This window comes from Protopterus annectens, chromosome 1.part2 (assembly GCF_019279795.1).
Source record: "Protopterus annectens isolate FY-2018-M chromosome 1.part2, PAN1.0, whole genome shotgun sequence".
NCBI lineage: Eukaryota > Metazoa > Chordata > Ceratodontiformes > Protopteridae > Protopterus > Protopterus annectens.
Window position 1 is genome coordinate 1,240,313,184 of NC_056727.1, and position 22,982 is coordinate 1,240,336,165.

The following is a 22,982-nucleotide window of genomic DNA, read 5'->3' on the forward strand; positions in this document are numbered from 1 at the left end:
CCCTGACTGCTTCCAGAGGAAAGCAATCAGGCCGCTCTTCAGGAGCGCTAATAGGGATGACAAGAGAAAGAATCTTTGGAGACCTGGTTTCGCGGGCCCCTTCTGCCACAGTAGGGGCATCTTCTCAATGAATTCCTCCCTCTGCCCCTGGAGGACTGCTCACCATGTGTGTCAAGGAAAGGTCCTTGGGATTTTTTGAACCACATCTTTCTGCCTCTATTGCTGGAGTAGGATCACTGAGGGGTGGAAAAGCACATGCCCATGGCAGATAGGGTCTTTAACTCCTTCTCACACCTGGCCAACGTATCCTTAACTTTTGGGCCAAACAAGGAAGACTCGTCAACAGGAGCATTGACCAAGGAAGACTTGAAGGGGTCCACAAAGTCACATAAGAGCATCCAGGCATGACGTCTTATGAAAACACCTGAAGTGACTGCTCTGGCTGCCCCCTCGGTTGTATGAAGTATCAACCGCATGGAGGAGTTAGAAATGGACTCGTGGGTGCAAGCTGAGAGGCGACTATCTCACATCTCTTCAGGTAACGCCTCTGCCAAAGTACCTGAAAGTTCTGTAATCAGGTCCCTTTGGAGACATGCGCAATGTGCCATGTAATTCAGTGACCATAAGGCGAAGGCTGATGAAATGCAAGTCCGCTTCCCTAGTCTAGCGCCCGGGACTCCCTGTTCGGAGGATGGACAGTAACTTTCTTCCACTGCCACAACCATGGAAACTACTACCAAACCTTTGGACCAGTGAGGGTGGTCTCCTGGTGGAGACAAATTTATCAGGCCTCCAAGGAATCAGCTCAATATTGTCAGGGGCCTTCCAGACACGCTGCATGATGAGCGTAATCAGCTCATCTGCATGTGGATTCACCCAGGAAGTAGAGGGTAGAGCACTGAAGGCTTGCAAGAATACAGATTCCTCGGTAAAAGGGTTGATGGGCTTCCAGCCTCTGTTTCAGGATCTCCAGTATGTCTTCCAATGAGACATCTTCAGGGGATGACCATGGGGACCCTTCTCCCTCATCGAAATCTGTATCTTCGGTATCGGATTCCTCAGGGGAATCGCATGCTTCCTACTGCATGTTCTCTTTTGGGATGGCTACTCAGTGGGATCTTCTAAGGAGGACTCCTAAGAGCGGGTGCCCTGGAGCAGGGTTTCTTACTGCTCCCATGCTCAAAGTCTCTGCATAGTGGGCTGCAACAACTGCATGCCAGAGGAAAGGGAAAGGTCAGGTTCCGACGCTGGAGGTGCCAACTGCATGCTTGTGGAAGCAAGAACCCTCTCTATCACCTGGAAGGCAAGCCCACCTGAAGAGGGATGGGAGCTCAGAACAGAGAGGGACAACCTTGAGAACAGGGTCACACCCTGCTCCAATGAGCCCACTTCCAGGATAGGAGCTGCCGAAACGACCAGAACTGTAGACGGCACCATTAAAAAAATTGGTGCCGAACTAGGGGTCACAGTGCCGACAGACAAGTCATGGTCTCGAGGGTGGATCGGTTCTGAATGGAGCAAAGTCCACTCTGGAACCATGTAAGGTAACATCACAGGAACGGAAGATGTAGGCATCGGGATAGACATCAGTATCGGAGGGCTCCAAAGCCTGAGAAGAGGTTGAAGATGGCTATGTCGAAGTCTTGTGCAGAAAAACCTTTGGCTCCACGTGGGAGGGAGGTCTGGGTAGGAGTTGGAATTCCTGTGGCTGCTAAGAGCAGATTGACAAGACTCACTACATCCATTTCGGAAAGACTCCTGGTGGAACATGTAGATACTGGTGGAAAGTACAGTTTTGTACCTACCATAAATGTAGATGTCCGAATTGGATAGCATCTGCAGTCATAACAACTGGGTTGTCCTGTCGTCAGGCAGCCCTTCAGTCGGCCGGATTCCAAAGTCCGGGTCCGGCTTCGGCTGATGTCGCACTTCACCCGACGTCATCTCTGTTGGTCTTCGGGTATAAAAGCATCAGCCGACGCCATTTTCTTCAGTGTTTCTTGCCCCAGATGCCAGAAGCCCTATAGAAGGCTAAAAAATTTTGGATAGATGCCAATGTTTCCAAAAGATAGAGGTAAACACAAAATAAGCATGTATGTACATAAATACAAACAAATACACCATGAAAGAAATCCCCACTAGCTAGCTATTAGAAGGGTAAACACCCTAGGAGTACCACAGAGGGAAGGAGGGAGGGTAATCCTGACTGCAGATGCTATCCAATTCGGACATCTACATTTATGGTAGGTACAAAACTGTACTATGTCCTTCATGGATGCATCTGCAGTCATAACAACTGGGTAGAATACCATAGCCAACTAGGGAGGAGGATAAAAGTAAATTATGGTGTGTTTAGGATCCCTTGCAGAACAGCAGTGGCAAACCCTGCTCGGGATCTGGAATATAGAGGTAAATTATAATGCTTGGCAAATGTATGCACGGAGGTCCAAGTAGCCGCCTCAATAATGTCTTTGGTAGCCACTCCTCGTAAGAAGGCTGTGGTAGTGGCTGTTGCCCTTGTAGAATGAGGTCTTATGTTCTGTGGAATTGGCTTTCCATGGAAGGAGTAACAGAATCGTATGCAATTTCCTATCCATTTGGAGATTGTCTGTTTGGAAATAGCTTTTCCTTCCCTTCCTGTTGCATAGGCTACGAAAAGTTGGTCAGTCTTTCTGCTATTTTTTGTTCTGTCCAAGTAGTAGCGTAGCTGTCTATGTACATCCAAGGTATGCAGTATTCTTTCCCCTCTGTTTTGTGGGTTGGGAAAGAAGGTAGGCAGGTGGATTGCCTGGTTTAAAGACACTCTGGATACCACCTTAGGCATAAATGTAGGATTAGTCCTCATGGACACTCTATCTTGGTGGAAGATTAGAAAGGGTTGCACTGCCATTAAGGCCTGTAGTTCTGAAACCCTCCTTGCTGAAGTAATTGCCAGTAGGAAAGCAGTTTTCCAGGACAGGTGTTGTAGGTCTGCTGTTGCTGCTGGTTCAAAAGGTGATAGTGTAAATTTTTCTAGCACAAAGTTCAAGTCCCAAGCTGGCAATGGTGGTTTCCTTGGAGGTTTTACATTCTTGATTCCTCTGAGGAACTGCCTGAGCAAAGGGTGTGAAAAAACAGGTGGATCAAAGCTGTATTCTGCTGAAATAGCTGATGCATGAATCTTGATGGAGGAGTAGGACAGGCCTGAATGAAGTAGTTCGGCCAGATACTCCAGAATGTTAGGCATATCTATGTTTGATACATCTTTTCCTCTTTCAGAACTCCAAATGACAAACCTTTTCCATTTCCCAGCATAATTCCTTCTAGGTGAAGGCCTGCGTGCTTCAAGAATAATGTCTTTAACTCTTTGTGAAAGTTCTGTATTAGCAGCTGCTATGTGATGTTCCATGCAGTCAGTTGCAGCGTTTTTAGGTTTGGATGCATGGTGCTGAAGTTGTTCTGAGTTAGCATCAAAGGCATCAGGGGAATTGGCCACATATTGTTCCGAGACATGCTCCTCAGCAGTGGGTACCAATGCTGTCTTGGCCAATTTGGAGCTATCAGGATTATCCTTGGACGTTCCTCCTTGATTTTTAGTAGTACTTTGTGTATCAAGGGAAGAGGTGGGAATGCATATGCTGTTAGGCCTTTCCAGCTGAAGGAGAGCGAGTCCACTTTCCATGCTAGTGGGTGGAATGTCCTTGTGCAGAATTTTTTGAGCTGGTGATTGAGAGGTGATGCGAATAGATCTATCTGAGGGATTCTCCATTTCTTCGAGATGGTCTTGAAGATATCCGGGTGCAGCTGCCATTCGTGGGCATCCGATGTGGTCCTGCTTAACATATCTGCTAGAGAGTTTTCTTTTCCTGGCACAAATATTGCCTGTAACTGGATGTTGTAGCTGAGTGCCAGGGTCCACAGCTCCAAAGTCATTCTGCATAGGGGGTAAGAATGAGTGCCTCCCTGTTTGTTGATGTACCACATGACTGTGGTGTTGTCTGTCCTTATCATCAAGTGGTCCTCCTTGAGAAATGGTCTGAACTTTTGGATTGCCAGTTTTACTGCCAGCATTTCTTTTAGGTTGATGTGCAGGTGAAGTTGGTCCTGTGTCCACAATCCTTGCACGCATTTGTCCAGCAAACACGCCTCCCATCCTAGGTCTGAAGCATCTGTTGTGATGGTCTGGCTTGCTTGACCCTTGCGAAAGGGCAGGCCTGGGTTTGACTGGCATGCCTGAGCCCACCATAGGAACTCCTGTTTTAAGCATGGTATTAGTGGGATTTCCGTTTCTAGGCTGTGTCTGTGTTGGGACCATAAATTCTTTAGGTACCACTGTAGTTTTCTCATATGTAGTCTGGCAAATGGAACCAAGATTATGCATGATGCCATGAAACCCAAGGCCTGCAGTACCTTTCTTGCTGTTAACTTGTTCAGTTTTGTTAGTGCCAAGAAGTAAAGAGGGAGTTCTTTTTGTTTTTCTGTAGTTAGGAATGCCATTTGTCTTACTGTGTCCAATTCCGCTCCCAGGAGAGTCCTTGTCTGGGATGGTATCAGTCTTGACTTTTGTAAATTGACTGTGTATCCCAGTGCTTGAAGCAAGTAAATGACCCTTTGTAAATCTGTTGTCAGCTTGCTTTTGTTGTCTCCTTGTATCAGGCAGTCATCCAGGTATGGATAAATTTGAATTCCCTGTAGTCTGCAATGGGCGATTACTGATGCCAGGCATTTTGTGAATACTCTGGGCGCAGTAGATAAGCCAAAGAGCAATGCTGAGAATTGATAGTGCGAAATCTGAGGTATCTTCTGCAGATTGGTCGAATGGGGACGTGCAGGTATGCCTCCTTGAGATCTAGAGTTACCAGCCAACACTCCTTGCCCAGCATGGGAAGAAGTTGCTGTAGGGTCAGCATTTTGAATTTTGGGACAATGATGTAAGTATTCAGGGTGGACAGGTCTAGAATTGGTCTCCAACTTTTTTCCTTTCTTGGAACTAGGAATAGTCTGGAGTAGAACCCCTTTCCTTGCTCTGCTGTTGGCACTTTCTCCACAGCTCTCATGTTTGCTAACTCCATTATCTGTTGTAGAGCCTCTGTCTTTTGATTTGGAGGTAGATTTGGCATTCCTCTTTTGTCTGGTAAAGTGTGGAAGTGGAACCCGGAAACCTGATCTATGGTGCGTAAAAACCACGTGGCTTTTGTTATCAGGTGCCAGTTTTTTGAAAATAAGGTTAGCTTTCCGCCTAGAGGAGCTGCTATTTGTTCCCTGGTAGGCGGGTTTAGGATTAAGTCACTGTGGCTGTGTTGATGTAGTGGCAGGTGTTGAGTCTGTGCCTCTGTTGTTACCTTGCCACTGTCGTCCTCTGTAAGCACCTCCTCTGGATTGGTTTCTGCCTCTGGAACGTCTATTCCTGCCCCTTTGAGGTCTTGTGGAGTCAGGAAAGGACCAATTTTCGGCAGGCCAGTTCCTGCTAAACCTTGGGGTTGAACCTGCAAGAAATCTTTAACTGTCTGGACTGATTTTGCCTTTTCTTCCATTTTCTTCATAACCTGCTGGGCAGGTGTACCAAACAAACTTGTTTTATCCATAGGAGCATCTAGCAATTTAGATTTAACATGATCCGGTAAAGCTTGCTCCTTTAGCCATGCATGCCTTCTAATTACAGTGCCAGTCATGGCTGATCTAAATGAAGCCTCCAGTGCATCATAGCCACATTTTAAAGAATGGTTACTAACTTGCTGTATGTTATTTACCATTTCTAATACATATTTCTTATCAAGAGATTCATCAGTGGTTAGCTTTTTAGTTAACTGATCAAGCATAAACTCTTGGTATTGTATCATGTGAAACTGACAGTTTAAAGCTCTAGCTGAGAGAGTGGCTGAAGTGTAAACCTTTTTACCCCATCTGTCTAATGACCTTGCTTCCCTTTCAGAAGGAACAGGGTTTTTAGCTATGGTCGCGGCTACTGCCTTGGGACCCTGGGAAATAGTTTCGGGGTCTGCAAGAGGAGCCTTGTAAAGGTGGTGATGAGTATCTGGCACCCTGTAAAATCTGTCTGGTTTGGCAGGGGCTGGGGGTAAAGAATCTGGAGCGGAGCAGACATCATTGAAAGCATCATCCACCACAGAGAGAACAGGAGGTATAGCTAAGGGCCTGTGCTGTGGAAGGTGCAAAAAGGTCCTAAGTCTTTTCCTGGAGTCTGAAAAATCCTGCTGCTGCCATTGGAACTGTTCTCGCATGGCATGCAAGGTTTCCCCAAAGGAGAATTCTTCTGGTGGGGAAGCAGCTGGAATGGATTCTTCAGCATCAGAATCTTCAAAATTGGAGAAAGGAGCCTCTGGCTGGTCAGTTATGTCTGATTCATCACCAGAATCATCAGAGGACACTGGCTCATGGGGCTCTGCCCTAGGTCTCTTCTCTGGGGGCTGAGAGGCCCTGTCTGGGTGAGATTGAGATCCTCTAATTAATGAAATTAAATCTTCTGCCAAAGTAAGCATTTGAGAACTGGAAGAGGGCCTGGTTGAGGGGGGTTTAACAGGCACTGTTTTAGTAGTCTTGGCTGCTTTAGCCCTGGCGAAGGCCTTAATGGACATGGCTGCTGGAGGCCTAGCAGTACCACGTGCTGGGGTAGAGACATCCAAGGGAATGGTGTCTGATAAGTCAGTGGTAAGCACCGTAGTGGGTAAAATTTCTGAGGCCGATTCAAGAGTGTTAGCAGGGACTTCAGTTGTAGAGATAGATTCAGCTGTATTTTGATCAGTTTTCTTGGTTTCGGCCGAAACCGAGACACTCGCGGTTTGCTTAACCATGGTTTCGGCCGAAACCGCGGACCGCGAGTGTCGGTCTTTTTCTTTGCGTTTTTTGGCAGAATGCGTAGTCGGAGGATCCGACGGCATAATGTACGCAAAATCAGAACCGAAAAACTGTTCTGCAAACTCCGACCGACGTCTAAGCGTTCGTCGGTTGAAAGAAGCACAGGACGAACAGGCTGCTACGTGGGCTGGGCCTAAGCAAGGCAGGCAGTAAGAGTGGAAATCTTTATGAGGTATTTGTTTCCCACAGGTTAAACAATTAACTTTTTCTGACATCGGCTGAGGCAAGAAAGAGTCCCCAACGGGGTACTTAGCTTTAGAAGTCTTCGAAGTAGTATTCGGTAGAAGTAATCTCTGGATCCGACCGACCGGCACTTGCGAACAGCTTCTGCTTCGGGCGCCACGCGGCAAGAAAGACTGAAGAAAATGGCGTCGGCTGATGCTTTTATACCCGAAGACCAACAGAGATGACGTCGGGTGAAGTGCGACATCAGCCGAAGCCGGACCCGGACTTTGGAATCCGGCCGACTGAAGGGCTGCCTGACGACAGGACAACCCAGTTGTTATGACTGCAGATGCATCCATGAAGGACATCATGTAGATACTCAGGAAGGAGAGTCAGGTCTCTCGAGAAAAGGACTATATTGCTGTCCAAAAAAGGGGTCGATTGTAGGTGAATATTTGGTCCTGGGCAAAATTTCTGTTTTTGCGCCGAGGAGGATGGAGCAGTGAGAAATCATGGTCAGTGCCGAAATTTTGTCTGGTACCGAAGTAACTATTGGTAGCAAAGCAGGTATCAAAGTTATTGGTTCCATGGTACGTGTTACCGACTTCGGCACCGTAAAGAGAGTTATAGGCTCTGGTGCTGTAATAGTCGGAGCAGACATTTTTGGTAATTTTGGTGCCGGTTCAGATACTGTCTGAGAAAATTCTGGTTCCTTGGAACTTGAAGTCGGAACCGAATGGCTTCTCTTTTTCTTCTCTTTTCTGGGAGGTGTTGAGACCTCCACCTCAGAAAGAGCCTCCGAAGAGAGAGTTTTTAGTAATCCCTTCAGGATTAATTTATTTTTCCACTCTGCCAAAGTGCAAGAGCTAATATTTTTACAAATGTTGCATGGCAGTTGCACCTGGAGGTGAGGAACACAGAGGCAGTAGACACACGAAAGATGCCCATCAGAGTTGGGCATCTTTCGCCCACATTTGTCACACTGTTTGAACCTGGTCATTCCTTTCTTGGCAGACGTCTTGTCAGGATTCTGACTAACCAGACAGAAATTGTATAACAATAGTCATAATTTTTAATAAAGAACAAGTTACTCTAAAGGTAAACACACACACACACACACACACACACACACACACACACACACACACACACACACAAAGAAATTATTCTTTTTTTATTTATTTATTTTTTTTAAAGAAAGGCAGAAGGGGGAAAATACCAACAATGGTAAAAGCAACTACCACAAGGGTAAGGGAGGGGCCTATACCAGCAATGGTACTAACAATACCAAAAGGTAGGAAAAAGGGGAGAAAAACTCACACAAGAAGTACAACAGTAAAGAGGACTATTAATCACTAAGAGGGAAGAACTAGAAGGTATTCAGCAAGAAATATATACACAAAAAGTTTCATTACTTAGCGGAGAGCTGGCTTGGCACATCTTGAGAAGTACGTGGCAAATAAGATCTGAAGAAAGAAGAAGAGGGGTGTTAAGGGTAGGACTTAGCTCGATAGTTTTTTGGCTGTCTCGAGCTTGTGTATTGGCCAAGCCGGTTCAGAGAATGGAACTGAAACCCATCAGTAAGGAATGAATGAAGATTTACACATCAGATTAACAGCTTAAGCCAAAGTGCAGAAATATCAACAGGGGTTCCATGCACTGATATGCCATCGGGTCATCCACCACTTACCAAGACCATCCAATAATTCTGAAGTAAAAGCAGTAACAGGCGCTGGACAGTGATTACACAGAACTCAACATTAAATATGAGCCTACTGAAGTTACTCAAGTCCACAACAGTCCAATCACTTCCCTTCTGAAGCAAAGAAAAGGCGCAAATAAAACAGTTTCGCTGCTCCAATAAGGACACAGGCTTTAAAGCATCTTCATGAGAGCAGACTTTAGCAATTCCTGCAATCATCTTCCACAGACTGCTTTATGAAATGAAGCCTTTGTGAGGACAAAACATTATCTTGTGATTTATCTTGACAATATCCTGGACTCACCTGAAATGGGCGAATAATTTTTATTCTCGGAAGAGTTCAGAGAGCTGACTCTCACAGGAAATTTTGGCCAATATTCAAGAATGCTGTCAGGCCACCTGCACAACTTGCTTCTTGGGCAACATGGCACAGGAAGAAAGCAGCAATGAAATTGCTGCAGTCATCATGCAGGGCTGACTGTCTACTACAGGAAGGCAGGTGTTGGGAGGGTGTATTACATGCCTCTTAAGGATGGCAGTGTCTTACTTCTCTTCCACAAGTCTTTAACTTTGAGGAAACATCTGAAAGCTTTGTTGATCTCTCACTTTAAAGTTAATATTTTCCTGAAGAACAGTATTCAAAATAACTTTGTGTAGCCAATCCTAAAAAAGTACAGTTTTGTACCTACCATAAATGTAGATGTTAGAGTGCTAATACAGCTGCAGTCATAAGAGATGGGTTCTCCTGCCGTCAGGCGGGTCCTCGGTTGGCCGAATTCCAAAGTCTAGGTCCGGCATCGGTTGTCGTCGCTTCTTCCCTGACGTCAGTGCGACAGGGGTATAAAAGAACCAGCCGACGCCATTTTCTTCAGTTTTTCTTGCCCCAGATGTCAGGTGCCCCCAGAAGGAAGGCAAAACATAAATTTATGTAATACAGCAAATGCAATACAATCAAAAAACAGTATTTGCAAGCAAATACACCATAAAAGAAGACCCCAATGAGGTTGTATGAGGAGGTGTTAGCCATAAGGCCTGTCCCAAGAGGGGAAGGAGGGAGGGAAACCTGGACTGCAGCTGTATTAGCACTCGAACATCTACATTTATGGTAGGTACAAAACTGTACTATGTTCATCGTGCATACAGCTGCAGTCATAACAGATGGGTAGAATCCCAAAGCTAATAAAGGGGTGGTAGGCACTAAGTGGAACTAGGTGGAGCCAGGATGCCCTGCAAGACTGCAGTGGCAAAGCCCGCTCTAGTTTTGGAGTACAATGGTAGGTGATAGTGCTTGGAGAAAGTATGTACAGAACTCCAAGTGGCTGCTTCCAAAATATCTTTGGTAGGAACCCCCCTGAGGAAATCTGCAGAGGTAGCTGTGGCCCTTGTGGAGTGAGATCTGATGCCTGTAGGTACAGTTTTACCATGAAAAGAGTAACAAAAGCGTATGCAGTGGGCTATCCATTTTGAGATTGTCTGTTTGGAAATAGGCTTCCCTTGAGCACCTGTAGTATAGGACACAAAGAGTTGCTCTGATTTTCTGAAAGGCTTTGTTCTGTCCAAATAATAACGGAGCTGTCTGTGAATGTCCAAGGAATGTAGTAGCCTCTCCCCTTTGTTCTGTAGATTAGGGTAAAAGGTAGGTAAGTGGATAGCCTGATTCAAGGCTACCCTGGATACTACCTTTGGCATAAATGAAGGATTGGTTCGTAAGGAAACTCTGTCCTGATGGAAAATGATGAAAGGCTGCACAGCCATGAGGGCTTGTAGTTCCGAAACCCTGCATGCTGAGGTGATAGCTAGAAGGAAGGCTGTTTTCCATGACAAATATTGCAGATCTGTTGAAGCAGCTGGCTCAAAAGGGGGCAGGGTTAGTTTTTCTAGAATGAAATTGAGGTCCCAAGCAGGTATTGGTTGCTTCCTTGGGGGTTTTATATTCTTAGCCCCTCTGAGGAACTGTCTTAAGAGAGGGTGAGAGAATAAAGGAGGATCAGTGTTGTACTCTGCAGAAATGGCTGAGGCATGGATTTTGATGGAGGAGAATGAAAGTCCACTGCCTAGCAGCTCAGCTAGGTACTGTAGTATTTGAGGTAAATTCAGTATTCCAGGATTCTGACCCTTTTTCTGATTCCAGACACAAAACAGTTTCCATTTTGCGGAGTAGGCTTTTCTAGTAGAAGGCCTTCTGGCCTCCAAAATGACATCCTGGAGAGTAGGGTCTGCTGTGAATTTAAGGAATCCTCCATGCGGCTAGATTGAGTGTTTTCAGCTGACTGTGAAGAGTTTTGAAGTTGTGCTGAGTCAGTAGAAGAGGCATTAGAGGCAGGATCCATGGTGGGGAATGAGTCAGGCTCCTCAGGAGTGGGTACCAGTGTTGTCTTGGCCAGTCTGGAGCAATGAGAATCATCTTTGGTCCGTCTGCTCTGGCTTTTAATAGAACTTTGGCCAGTAGAAGAAGAGGTGGAAAGGCATAAACTGTCATTGTTGTCCAACTGAAAGAGAGCATCCACTTTCCAGGCCTGTGGATGAAAAGTCCTTGAGCAGAATTTTGTCAATTGGTAATTTCTGTGGGCAGCAAAGAGATCTATGCCTGGCCTTCCCCATGCTTGAATTATCATTGTAAAAACTTGAGGATGCAACTTCCATTCGTGTGGATCTGTCATATTTCTGCTCAGGTTGTCTGCCAGTGTGTTTTCCTTCCCTGGCAGGAATTGTGCTTGAAGTTGGATTTGCAATTCCAGAGCAGTGTTCCAAAGGGACATGGCTAGTCTGCACAGGGGATATGAATGAGTTCCTCCCTGTTTGTTTATGTACCACATCACTGTGGTGTTGTCTGTTCTTATCAATACCTGTCCTGGATGCAGTAGGTCTTTGAAAGCCATAATAGCATTTATTACTGCTAGCATTTCATTTTGATTGATGTGTAGGTGCTTTTCTTTTTGGGACCATTTGCCCTGAATGCACCGATCTGTCATGTGCGCCCCCCAGGTGTAGTCCGAGGTGTCTGTTGTGATGACTTGATTTGCTTGAGGCTCGCAGAATGGGAGACCTATGTTTCTTTGGCATGCTTGAGCCCACCACAGAAATTCCTTTTGAAGACATGGAATCAGTGGTATGATTGCTTCCAAACTGTGGCTGTGTTGAGACCATAAGTTTTTTAGGTACCATTGAAGTTTCCTCATATGCAGCTTTGCACATGGGATTAGCAGGATGCAAGATGCCATGAATCCCAGAGCCTGCAGGATTTTCCTTGCAGTCAGCCTGGTGAAGGTTGCCAGTTTTCTGAAATATTGAGTTAATTGCCCTTGTTTCTCTGGCATGAGGTAAGCCATCTGGGTGTTTGCATCCAAGCTAGCACCCAGGAAAATTATTGTTTGAGAGGGTATTAGTCTTGACTTCTTTTTGTTGACTGTGTATCCCAGAGATTTCAACAACATTATTACAAACGCCAGGTGTTTCAGAAGAGTGTTTGCTGTCCGCTTAGATCAGGCAGCCGTCCAGATATGGGTACATTTGTATCCCTTGAAGTCTGCAGAAGGCAATTACTGATGCCAGGCATTTCGTGAACACTCTGGACGCAGTAGATAAGCCAAAGGGCAATGCAGAGAATTGATAATGGGATGAACCTGCAAGAAATCTGTATCTTCTGCAATCTTGTCTGATTGGGACATGCAGGTATGCCTCCTTGAGGTCCAATGTTACCAGCCAAGACTCCTTGCCCAGCATGGGAAGAAGCTGCTGTAATGTGAGCATCTTGAACTTTGGTACGAGTAAGTATGTGTTTAGGATGGATAGGTCCAAAATAGGTCTCCAATCTTTGCCCTTCCTTGGTACCAGGAATAGTCTGGAATAAAAACCTTGACCCTGTTCGTGTGCAGGTACCTCTTGAATTAGCTTTCATGTCCATTAGATCTGAAATTTGTTTTTGTGCCTCTGCCCTTTGATTGTGTGGCAGGTTTGGCATGCCTCTCATTTTTGGAAGGGTGTGAAAGTGGAATCCGTAGCCTCTGTCTATAATGTCCAGGATCCATTTGTCTTTTGTGACAATATGCCAATTTTTTGAAAATAATGCCAGTTTTCTGCCTAAAGGTGCTGCCATTTGATGCTTGCTTGGCATGCAAGGGGGGAAGTCATTGGGTCTGCTTTCTGAATGGCTGTGAACTATCCTCACCCCCTCTTGGTGTAGGTGTTTGCCATGGTCTGCCTCTAAATGATCCTTGAGATTGCCCTCTACCTCTCAGCCGCCTGTATCTACCTCTTTGAGGTCTGTCCGTGGCTGGAAAGGACCAATTTTTTGAGGGCCAATTTCTACTGAAACGTGGCGGTTGTACATGTAGGAAATCTTTCACGGTTTGCATTGATTTTGCCTTTTCGTCCATTTTCTTTAATACCCCCTCAGCTTTAACACCAAACAATACATCTTTTTGAAGAGGTGCATCTAGTAATTTTGCTTTGACATGATCTGGTAAGGTTTGCTCTGAGCCAAGCATGTCTACGTATGACTGATCCTGTTAACAGCAGCTCTACAAGAGGCCTCTAAAGCATCAAAACCACATTGCAAGGTATGTTTACCCACTTGCTCTGCACTATGCAACAAATCCTGCAACTCCTTCAAGTCTGGTTGTTCAGGTTGTGACATTTTGCTTTTCAACTGAGATAACAAAAACTGTTGATACTTTAACATATGGAACTGACAGTTTAAAGCCCTCATGGTTAAAGTGGCCGAGGTGTATGCCTTTTTCCCCCACCTTTCTAAAGCTCTGGAATCTCTCTCAGAAGGTAATGGATTTTTGGCAGTGGAGGCCTTAATTCCCTTGGGACCCTGTGAAATAGTTTCTGGGTCAGCCGCATGGCTTTTGTATAGGAATTGGTGTGAATCAGGAACCCGGTAATACTTGTCAGGCTTGACTGGAGCTGGAGGTAAAGAATCTGGGTTAAGGCTGGCCTCTGAATACACATCTAGTATGTCGAAGACAGGAGGTATAGCCAGAGGCCTGTGCTGAGGGAGCAAAAGAAAATCCCTGAGCCTTTTCTTGGAGTCTAAGTACTCTTGGCCTTCTCAGTGGAAGTGTTCCCTCAAGGTATGCAAGGTTTCCCCAAAAGAGTAATCCTCAGGGGGGGGGGGGACAGAGGGAATGGACTCCTCTGCATCAGAATCTTCGAAAAGGGGAGTAAGAATGTTCCTGGTCCTCAGAATGTTCTGAAGTAATGGAGGCCTGGTCCGAGGAAGGGTATTCTTCCTCCACTCTGGGCCTTTTGTCCGGGGGGGGGGGGTTTGAGAACCCCCTGATAAGAGTAATCAAATCCTCAGCCATTTTGAGCATCTGCTTTTTAGGCATGGGGCCTTGAGAGGGGCCCTGTGGAGCTTGTCGTTTAGAATGCATGGCTGCTTTAGATTTAGTGTAAGCCTTAATGGAAAAAAGAAGGCGGCGGCCTGAAGACACCTTGAGAGGTGGCAGGCCTGTCTGAACTCTGAGTTTCCCCGCCAAGAGTGACTACGGTATCTGTAGTCGGGGTGAGGGCCGAAGAACCTGCGACCTCGGGCACAGAAGACACCGCTAATGAAGTGTCATCGGTAGTCAGGGGCTGCGTAGGCGCCTCGCTGAGAACCGGAGCACATGTAGTCGGCTTTAGCGTGGTGTCGGTAGAAGTCGCGGACCTCGTATGTCGGTCCTTATCTTTACGTCATTTACTCAAAATTGGAGTCGGAGTATCCGACGACATGTTGTAATTAAACTTTTTGCCAAAATAGTGTTGGGTGAACTCTGCCCGATGCTTAGTGCGTCTGTTGAATGTAGCACAAAAAACGACAGGCCGAGACGTCATGGTCTGGGCCTAAGCAAGGTATACAGAGGGAATGGAAATCCTTATGCGGTATTTGCTTCCCACATGAAATGCAATTATTAACTTTGTCTGACATCGGTCTGAGGCAAGAAAAGATTCCCCAACAGGGTACTTAGCTTTCAAGAAGTCTTCGGTTGAAAAATATTCGTAATCTCAGGAGCTGGCCGACCGGCACTTGCGAACTGCTTCTGGTTCGGGCACCGCGCGGCAAGAAAGACTGGAGAAAAAGGCGTCGGCTGGTTCTTTTATACCCCTGTCACACTGACGTCAGGGAAGAAGCGACGACAACCGACGCCAAACCTAGACTTTGGAATTCGGCCGACCGAGGACCCGCCTGACGGCAGGAGAACCCATCTGTTATGACTGCAGCTGTATGCACGATGAACATAAAGACAACTGTAGCCAAGACAGCCCAAACAGCCAGGCACCCGCAGAAGGAGAGGCTGTCACGCTGTTCATGCATTCAAAAGTGCAATCAGAAACATGTTAAGTGCATCCAGAAAGAGAGCACATTCTCTCCTTCTCTCAATGCCCTCCTCAATCACACAAAGCTTATGGATTCTTTGAAAAGACAATTAAGGGCTGAAAGCTACTATGGTATAGAAGGACACCCTTTCTGCTAAACATGTCGAAAGCTTTGGAATCTTTGCCTGTGGAAAGAGGTGCTGCATCTGCACCTGGTTACACTGACAAAATATAGTGCAGAAGACAGACTTAAAACACCACAAAGTCCGGACCACTCCAGGTGTGGCTTACATAGTGACAGTTTCTACAGAATGGCAGATCCAGATCCCAAGTGCTTCTGGGCTAAGAAAGTAGCAATCCTGAGAACAAGTTCCAAAAGAATGACGATTCAATCCTATTTTCTTCCTAGATACCCAAGGAATGTTTACTGGTGAAAGGGGCAAAGGAAAGTAGGAAAAATCATTCAATGCCTCACAAAATACAAGGGTTCCCAACAAAGGGGGAGGGGGCAGAGGGAGATATAAAGTAGAAAGGAAAATCTGTTATCCTTGTCTGTCACACAAAGAATTCCCTGAGACTCCTCTGTTAGACAACAATCAAAGTGATTAGTACATCCACCGTTTAGCTTTCCCCAGAAGCTACGCCTGTATCTTCTCACTCAGGGCATGCAAATGAACACTAGCACATGGACAAGTATGGGTCTGAAGTTCTAATAGAGGCAATAGTCTACACAGGACCTGGTATAAACAAACTGTGCAACTAAACAGAACTCTTCCTCAACCATTCAATCTCCAAGAGAAATTGCAAACTAATCTAAAGGTACAATGTTTTTTTTTTTTTTTTTGTGAACAATGGAAAGTCCAAAAGTCTTACTCAAACCTGCCAGAGCTATTTTCCTTGTGGAGAAAAAAAGTAGACTCTGCACATGGAAAAGTTTTACCTAAATCATATCATGGAGACTAAGTGCTTGCTCCATGCAAACTGGCTTTCGAGTCATGTACTTCAATGTGTTCATGCTGTTCCTTACTCAGGGTCTCCCTACCAACAGTAACAGCTTCAGGAAGGTTTACATCTCCAATTACAAGGGCACCCACACATAAGCAGTACATTAATCCCTTAAAATACCAAGGGATCATCATGTATGAAAATTCAAAGCTGCAACAGTACAAATGATGAAAACAGAGGTTTTGGTCACAACAAAACCTTATGCTCCTTTACATTTCCTTTGACTTCTGCCTGACATTGCAGGAAAAGACACCCCTAACTCTTTTCTGCACAGGGCTTCCCTCCACAGACATCAGCATGCAAATTTTTATGCAAGCGTGCAAGCTTCTCAAAACAAAGTCATTTGGCTGCTGGGATGAAGCCCTGTCACTCTATGCACCCTTCAAACACCATGCTATGGGCCAAAGAAGAGAATAAGCCTACATGGTAGTTTTTAGTGATCTGAGAGAGGAGGAGAGAAGCAAAAAGGTCCAGGCTCATCATGAAGGTACAAAGGAACTTTCTAATTACAGACAGATTTGAGACTCCATGTAAATGGCTTAAAAGAACATTGAGATGCTGGTGTTTTCTGCACCCCTCCTTAAACTAGTGAAAGGATATCTCTATGCACAAGGAAGCATGTACACCTTTAGCAAAACATCTTGAGATTTACATAGTACTCGCAAATAAGGAGGCTCTCAAAAGAACCCAAAAGTCAGTCCACTACAGATGGCCCTTTAAGAAAGACAGAAGATTAATTCTTGTAGACTTCTGTTTCTGAATCTGTGACTAGCAGCAGAATGTACCTATACCTACAAAAGCATGCAGAGTCTAATACACTGCTTTACAAATAAAGCTAATTATTGCCCATATTCTTTTAATACATATTTAAAGGAAATGCTCCAAAGCAAACTCACGTTCAACACAACTTCCAACCAGTTCCCACAGACACCACTAAAAAATGTGTCAAAACAATAAAGGCTACTACAACTGCCCTTGACAATCTAAATGGTGAATATCTTAAAAGAGCAGCTGAGGCTATTGCATATCCAGTTTCAATTATGGTAAATTGATCCATATCTGAAAAATAAAGTCCCCTCACTGTGAAAAAAAATTTAATTATTCCACTGCGCAAGAGTGGAACAAATACAAATCTTTCAAACTATATGCCAACTGCCATTTCATCTCCCCTATCAAAAATATTGAGAAGTTGCATACGAGTATTTTTTTACTACCATCTTATAGATAACCAGGTTAAGCTCCAATCTTCAACCCAACATGGTTTCCATCGTCATCACAGCAACTACTGCTTTGATGAATTCTGTTAATGTTGTCAACACCCACACAAATATCAGAAGCCTAGTCTCCACCATCTTTCTAGACTTAAAAAAATAAATAAATAAATAAAAAATAAAAATAAAAAAACCTTTTGATACCAGAAACTTACATAAACTCTCATCCTTGGAGCTCACCAACTCTTCACTGCGATGGTTTCATTGCTTCCTCTCAGAGCACAAGCAGGAAAATGGAAAAAATGATTTCTCCAACTACTTGCCAGTAAGTATCGGTCCCCACAAGTATTTATACTAGGCCCCATACTTTAACATACTCGGTGACCTCTACACTGCTAAATAAGTGCTACCCTAGTTCAATACTCTGATTACTCTATTCTAATCTGCTCTGCCAAGTCTCCCTGTAAACCCTAAGACATTGTACAACAATCCTTATCGACTGAAAAATGGCTAAATAATTCACAACTTCTAAACCCAAAAACGATCTTCACCTCAAAACACATCTCTACCAAAACACAATTTACTATTGTCTCTACCAACACTATCATGACAAAAGTAAACCACACAAATCCACTGGGTGTAATCATAGATGACCAGTTGAAATTAGGCCACCATGTATGATACATGGTTTAAAAAACATCAAAAACTAAATAAATTACACAGAATAAAAATCTCTCTCACCAACATGACCAGAAAGACGTACAGCCTCTTTCTTATTACCACCTCTCCTCTATTCTGCCCCAGTTTTCATCAACTGTTATGTAATGTTACAATAAAACTGTCAAATTTGCAGTAGACTATAACAATAGAATATACTACAGCCAAGACCTCACAGAATTAAACGGATTAGAATTACCACATTTTGAAGCCCTTTCTCATCTAGCTACAATACACAGAAATTTCTAAAAGCCAAAAAAATTGCTCAGCCCTTAATTTAATACAGCACTATTCCTCCAATAGTGTTCTACACTCTAGGGAAAAATCCCTAATCACTATAAGCAAGTGACTCCCTACATTCAAAATACAGTGACTAAACTATGGAACCACATCTCACTATTACTGAAATCCATTCAGAATACAAATTCATGTATACCTGAAGAGCCCTACTAGTACCTTCCAGCGATAAACATTGTTTTGAGCCACTGATAACCCCTTCATCTCTGTACTTCAAATATAAACCTTGCGATATATATATATATATAATATATATAAATATATATAATATATATAAATATATAAATATATATATATATATAAATATATATAATATATATATATAAATATATATATATATAAATAAATATATAAATATATATATATATATATATAAATAAATATATAAATATACATATATATATATAAATATATATATGTATAAATATATATTTATATATATATATATATATATATATTTATATATATTTATACACACACACACACACACACACACACACGCACATACCTATCTCTGGACCTGCTTTAAACCCCACCTCTTAACCACAATATTAACATTTTCTGCCCCACCTAGTTCCTTCCTAAACCTCCACTGCTTTGAATTTCAAAGCACCAATCACATGATCTAATACATGACAAACCCACTAATACACATTTTCAAATGCTCAACATTTACTAATGTGCAAGTATCCTTTATACTAGAATAGCAGCCTCTATTTTCAGAGGTTATGTAATCAAGTTAGCAAATGTATGGGTAACTGCGTACATTACTTAATGCCTGTTCATGCAGATTTACTGAATGCCTGTTTAAAAAAGATTTGCAATACATGTGAGAGCATGATAAATAAAAGCAAATTTATATTATATACACATATATATATATATATATATATACATATATATATATATATATATATATATATATATATATATATATATATATATATATATATATATATAAAAAACATGAACCAAGGAAAGTTCTCAAAGACTTACCTCATTATGCCAAGTTTCCTTTCAAGCAGTCTGTGGCTTATCATAACTCACCATCTGACGTGTTACACCATGTCAAACAACTCACACCAGTTATACACAGTATAGTTATATGCAAAATTTGGTTGAAGGGAGAAGGAGAAATTCATCAATCAAGTCTACAACTGCATCTCTGCAGTCAAAAGAAAAATAAACTAACATCAAAATGCCAACCTTTTTGTGACACTGGGTTCTCAATTAATTCCACCACATTAAACATCTTCCTAGAAAGTAAAGCAGCCAAGAGACCATGACAGTCCTTCATATGCTGGACAATTCCAGAATACATCAGAGGACGATACAGCCGAGTCTAGAAAGAACTGCACCAGTGGCAGCCTTTATGCACTGAACAGCTAAAGGGAACAGCTAAAGGCTTTAAAGGCAACTGGTAAAAAATAACTAGAGAAAGAAGTGAAAGCCAAACTAATACAGACAGGATCAGGACACTTAAGCTCACCAGTCCTTATTTAATTTCATCTTGTTGATGTCCTTCAGCATGTCCATCATGTCCGCAAAGCTGCTCGACTTTGAGAGAGGTAATGTATCATCATCTTCCTCCTCTGCAATAACTTTGTCATTAAGTCCTGGTTTGAAGTCAAACGTTGATGAGCACATTCCAGAGAAGGACAACGGGACTCCTTGGGACTCTTCATCAGATTCCTCTGTTATGTCACTGATTACAAATGAGGCAGGCTGAAATGACGCTGCCTCAAAAGAAGCCAAGGAGCAATCATCAGGCGACAAGAGCTCTGGTGTCACAGAGTCAGAGGCTGGAAAACAGAAGCATTAGATTACGTACAGTAGATAGCATACAAGGAATGAATACTACACTGTCAAAAAAGCACACAGATGAAAATGTTCCTTGCAATGTATTGTCTGCTCTATGAAAATTTCATTGGCTGGAATATCAAGTGACAATCTCATATACTTTTGTCAAGCTGTTACTGGCTTACAATTCTCCATTACTCATCTAGCTTTAATGCCCATCTTCTATATATGTCAAACTCTGTTCTCGTACAGCTCCCCATATGCATATCCAAAAATCATTAATGCTGTTTTGCTCCCTATTTTTATCAGTTTCTTTCAACCTATCCCACACAATGTTCTTGTATTATCAGAAAATGAAACAAGTACTTAACATAATGACAGATCTGTATGATCACAGTCCATCTTCTTCAAAGCAGCGAGACTAAAGCTAGCAGTATTCGGGCTGCCCATCATCTGAAACTTCCGCAGGCTCAAAATTCTCTTTTTATTCATAATGCTCTGCACTCTGCCTCTCCAAAGTACAGCATTGTAAACTACTAGAATACATACATAAATGCAAAAATATACCCAAACATCTCCTACACCGTGTTGACTTAAGGCGGCAAGAATTAGGGTGGGAATGAAGCTGGAGGATCCTGATGATTCAGACCTACATTTTTTTTTAAGTACATCACAACTCTGTATCTGAACTGATCAAGTCAGTCTTCAAATCATTAGGACAATATTCATTATTTTAAGTGATCATCATGGGAATGCAACTCCAATGACTGTGCTCTCAAAGAAAAAAAAAATACAAGACCTGAGATCATATCCAGTTTGTAGTGTCTTGTTATGAAAGCATTCAGAGAAGCCCAAGTCACACAATAATTCCGGCTGAATTTAGGAGAGTGGATCAGTAAATCTCGACCATCTCCTTCCAGTCTTCTGAAAACCTGAGTAGAGTTCCAAAAAGTGAGTAGAGTTCCGAAGAGGTAATCCTTGTACATGACTTGGAAGGCAGTGTCCTCATCCAGGCATGTCTCAGAGTAACAGACCCTGTAGTTGCTATCTTGCATGATGCATCCATTGTATTATAGCCACACGTCTTCGTGTGTTTGGCAACCTGAGCTGAAAAGTTATGTAATTTAAGCATCACCTGCTTCACATCCTTATCCTGATCAAATCTGCCTTAGCCCTCATCTTTTCCAGCAAACTGATGATAGGAAAGCATTTGGGACTAGCAGTTAAAGGCTCTGAAAGTGCACGTTTCCCCCAAACTTTGTCAAGCATTCTACTCTCCTCATTAGTGGGAATAGTGTTCCAAGAGTTGTGCTGAAATTCCTCCCTTAGTGGAATCCAGGAACAGAAAAGTTGAATCAGCCAAAGAATTCTTACAAAGGAAAGTACAGTTATGTACACTTACCATAAATGTAGATGTTAGAGCGTATTCACTGTTGCAGTCATTACATTTAGGTTATTTACGAGCAGGTAGCCCTCAGCCGGCCTGAATACCAGAGTCTTGGATTCCTGTGTCAGATGCCGTCTCCTCTTCCATGACGTCAGGTCATCAGGGGTATGAAACGTGCAGCAGACACCATTGCATCAGTTTTCCTTGCCCCAGATGTCAGGTGCCCCCATAATGGGAAGCAATTATATGTAATGTTACACCTCCAACAAAAAGCAAATACACCAATCAAGAAAAGGTAGAGCCAAGAGAAGTTAGGGGCTGGAGGGAGGGTAACCAGGACTACAACAGTGAATACACTCTAGCATCTACATTTATGGTAAGTGTACACAACTGTACTATGTTCTTCGTGTTTCACTGTTGCAGTCATTATATTTGGGTTGATTCCCTATTTGGGTTGATTCCCAAAGCTAAGGAAAGGAGGAGGAGGAAGTTAGAGAGCATTAGGACCAGCTATTAAGCCCTGCAAAACTGCAGTGGCAAAACCAGCTCTGGATTTAGAAAAAATAGGCATGTGGTAATGCTTGGTGAAGGTATGTACAGAACTCCAGGTAGTAGGTTCTAGGATGTCCCTGGTAGGGACTCCTCTGAGAAAGGCTGTAGCGGTAGATGCAGCCCTGGTGGAATCTGATCTAATCCCCTGTGGGGTAGGTTTTCCATGGTGCTTATAGCAGAAATGAATGCAATGGGCTATCAATTTAGAAATTGTTTGCTTTGAAATGACCTTCCCCTCTGCCCCATGCAGCAAAGCCAACTAGCAGCTGTTCAGATTTTCTGAGAGGCTTAGTCCTGTCCAAATAAAGCTGTCTGTGCATGTCCAAAGAGTGCAGTATTCTCTCTCCTTTGTTTTCTGGATTTGGGAAAAAAGTAGGCAAATGAATGGACTGATTTAGGGCCACAATAGACACCACATTGGGCATAAAGGAAGGATTGGGTCCTGTGGGAAACCCTGGCTGCATGGAAGATAATGAAGAGCTCCCACTGCCATGAGGGCCTGTAATTCAGACACTTCTTGCTGAAGTGATGGCTAGAAGGAAGGCTGTTTTCCAAGAAAGGAATTTCATCTCTATAGTTGCAGCTGGTTCAAATGGAGGGAGAGTGAGCTTTTCCAATACAAAGTTAAGGCCCCAGGCTGGAGTAGGGGCTTGCCTGGGGGGGGGGGGTCTTTTTTTAGCCCCTCTGAGGAATTGCTTTAAGAAGGGGTGAGAGAAGAGGGGTGGTTCATTATTATAATGTGCTGAAATGGTAGAGGCATGAATTTTAATTGACAAGAAGAATAGGCCACTGTGGAGTATTTCTGTAAAGTACTGAAGAATATGAGGTAAGCTGGGCACCACAATGCCTATTCCCCCCCTGAGTCTGGCTCAGAACAGTATATTTTCCACTTTTCAGCACAGGATTTTTTAGTACTAGGTCTCCTTGCTTCCAGAATGACATCTAGCACTTGCTTGCTGAGAGATGCTATTGGAGAGCTCAAGGAATT

General features: G+C 43.4%; 1 protein-coding gene across 2 annotated transcripts in view; it reads right to left on the reverse strand.

Annotated features, from left to right (window-relative positions):
- Window positions 1-22,982, reverse strand: part of MTFR1L (mitochondrial fission regulator 1 like) — a 462,922-nt gene that overhangs the window by 131,342 nt on the left and 308,598 nt on the right. For both annotated transcript variants that reach the window (XM_044060114.1, XM_044060115.1), the window contains exon 6: window positions 19,745-20,057. In XM_044060114.1, coding sequence (XP_043916049.1) covers window positions 19,745-20,057 — 313 coding nt within the window. The remainder of the gene's footprint in view (window positions 1-19,744; window positions 20,058-22,982) is intronic.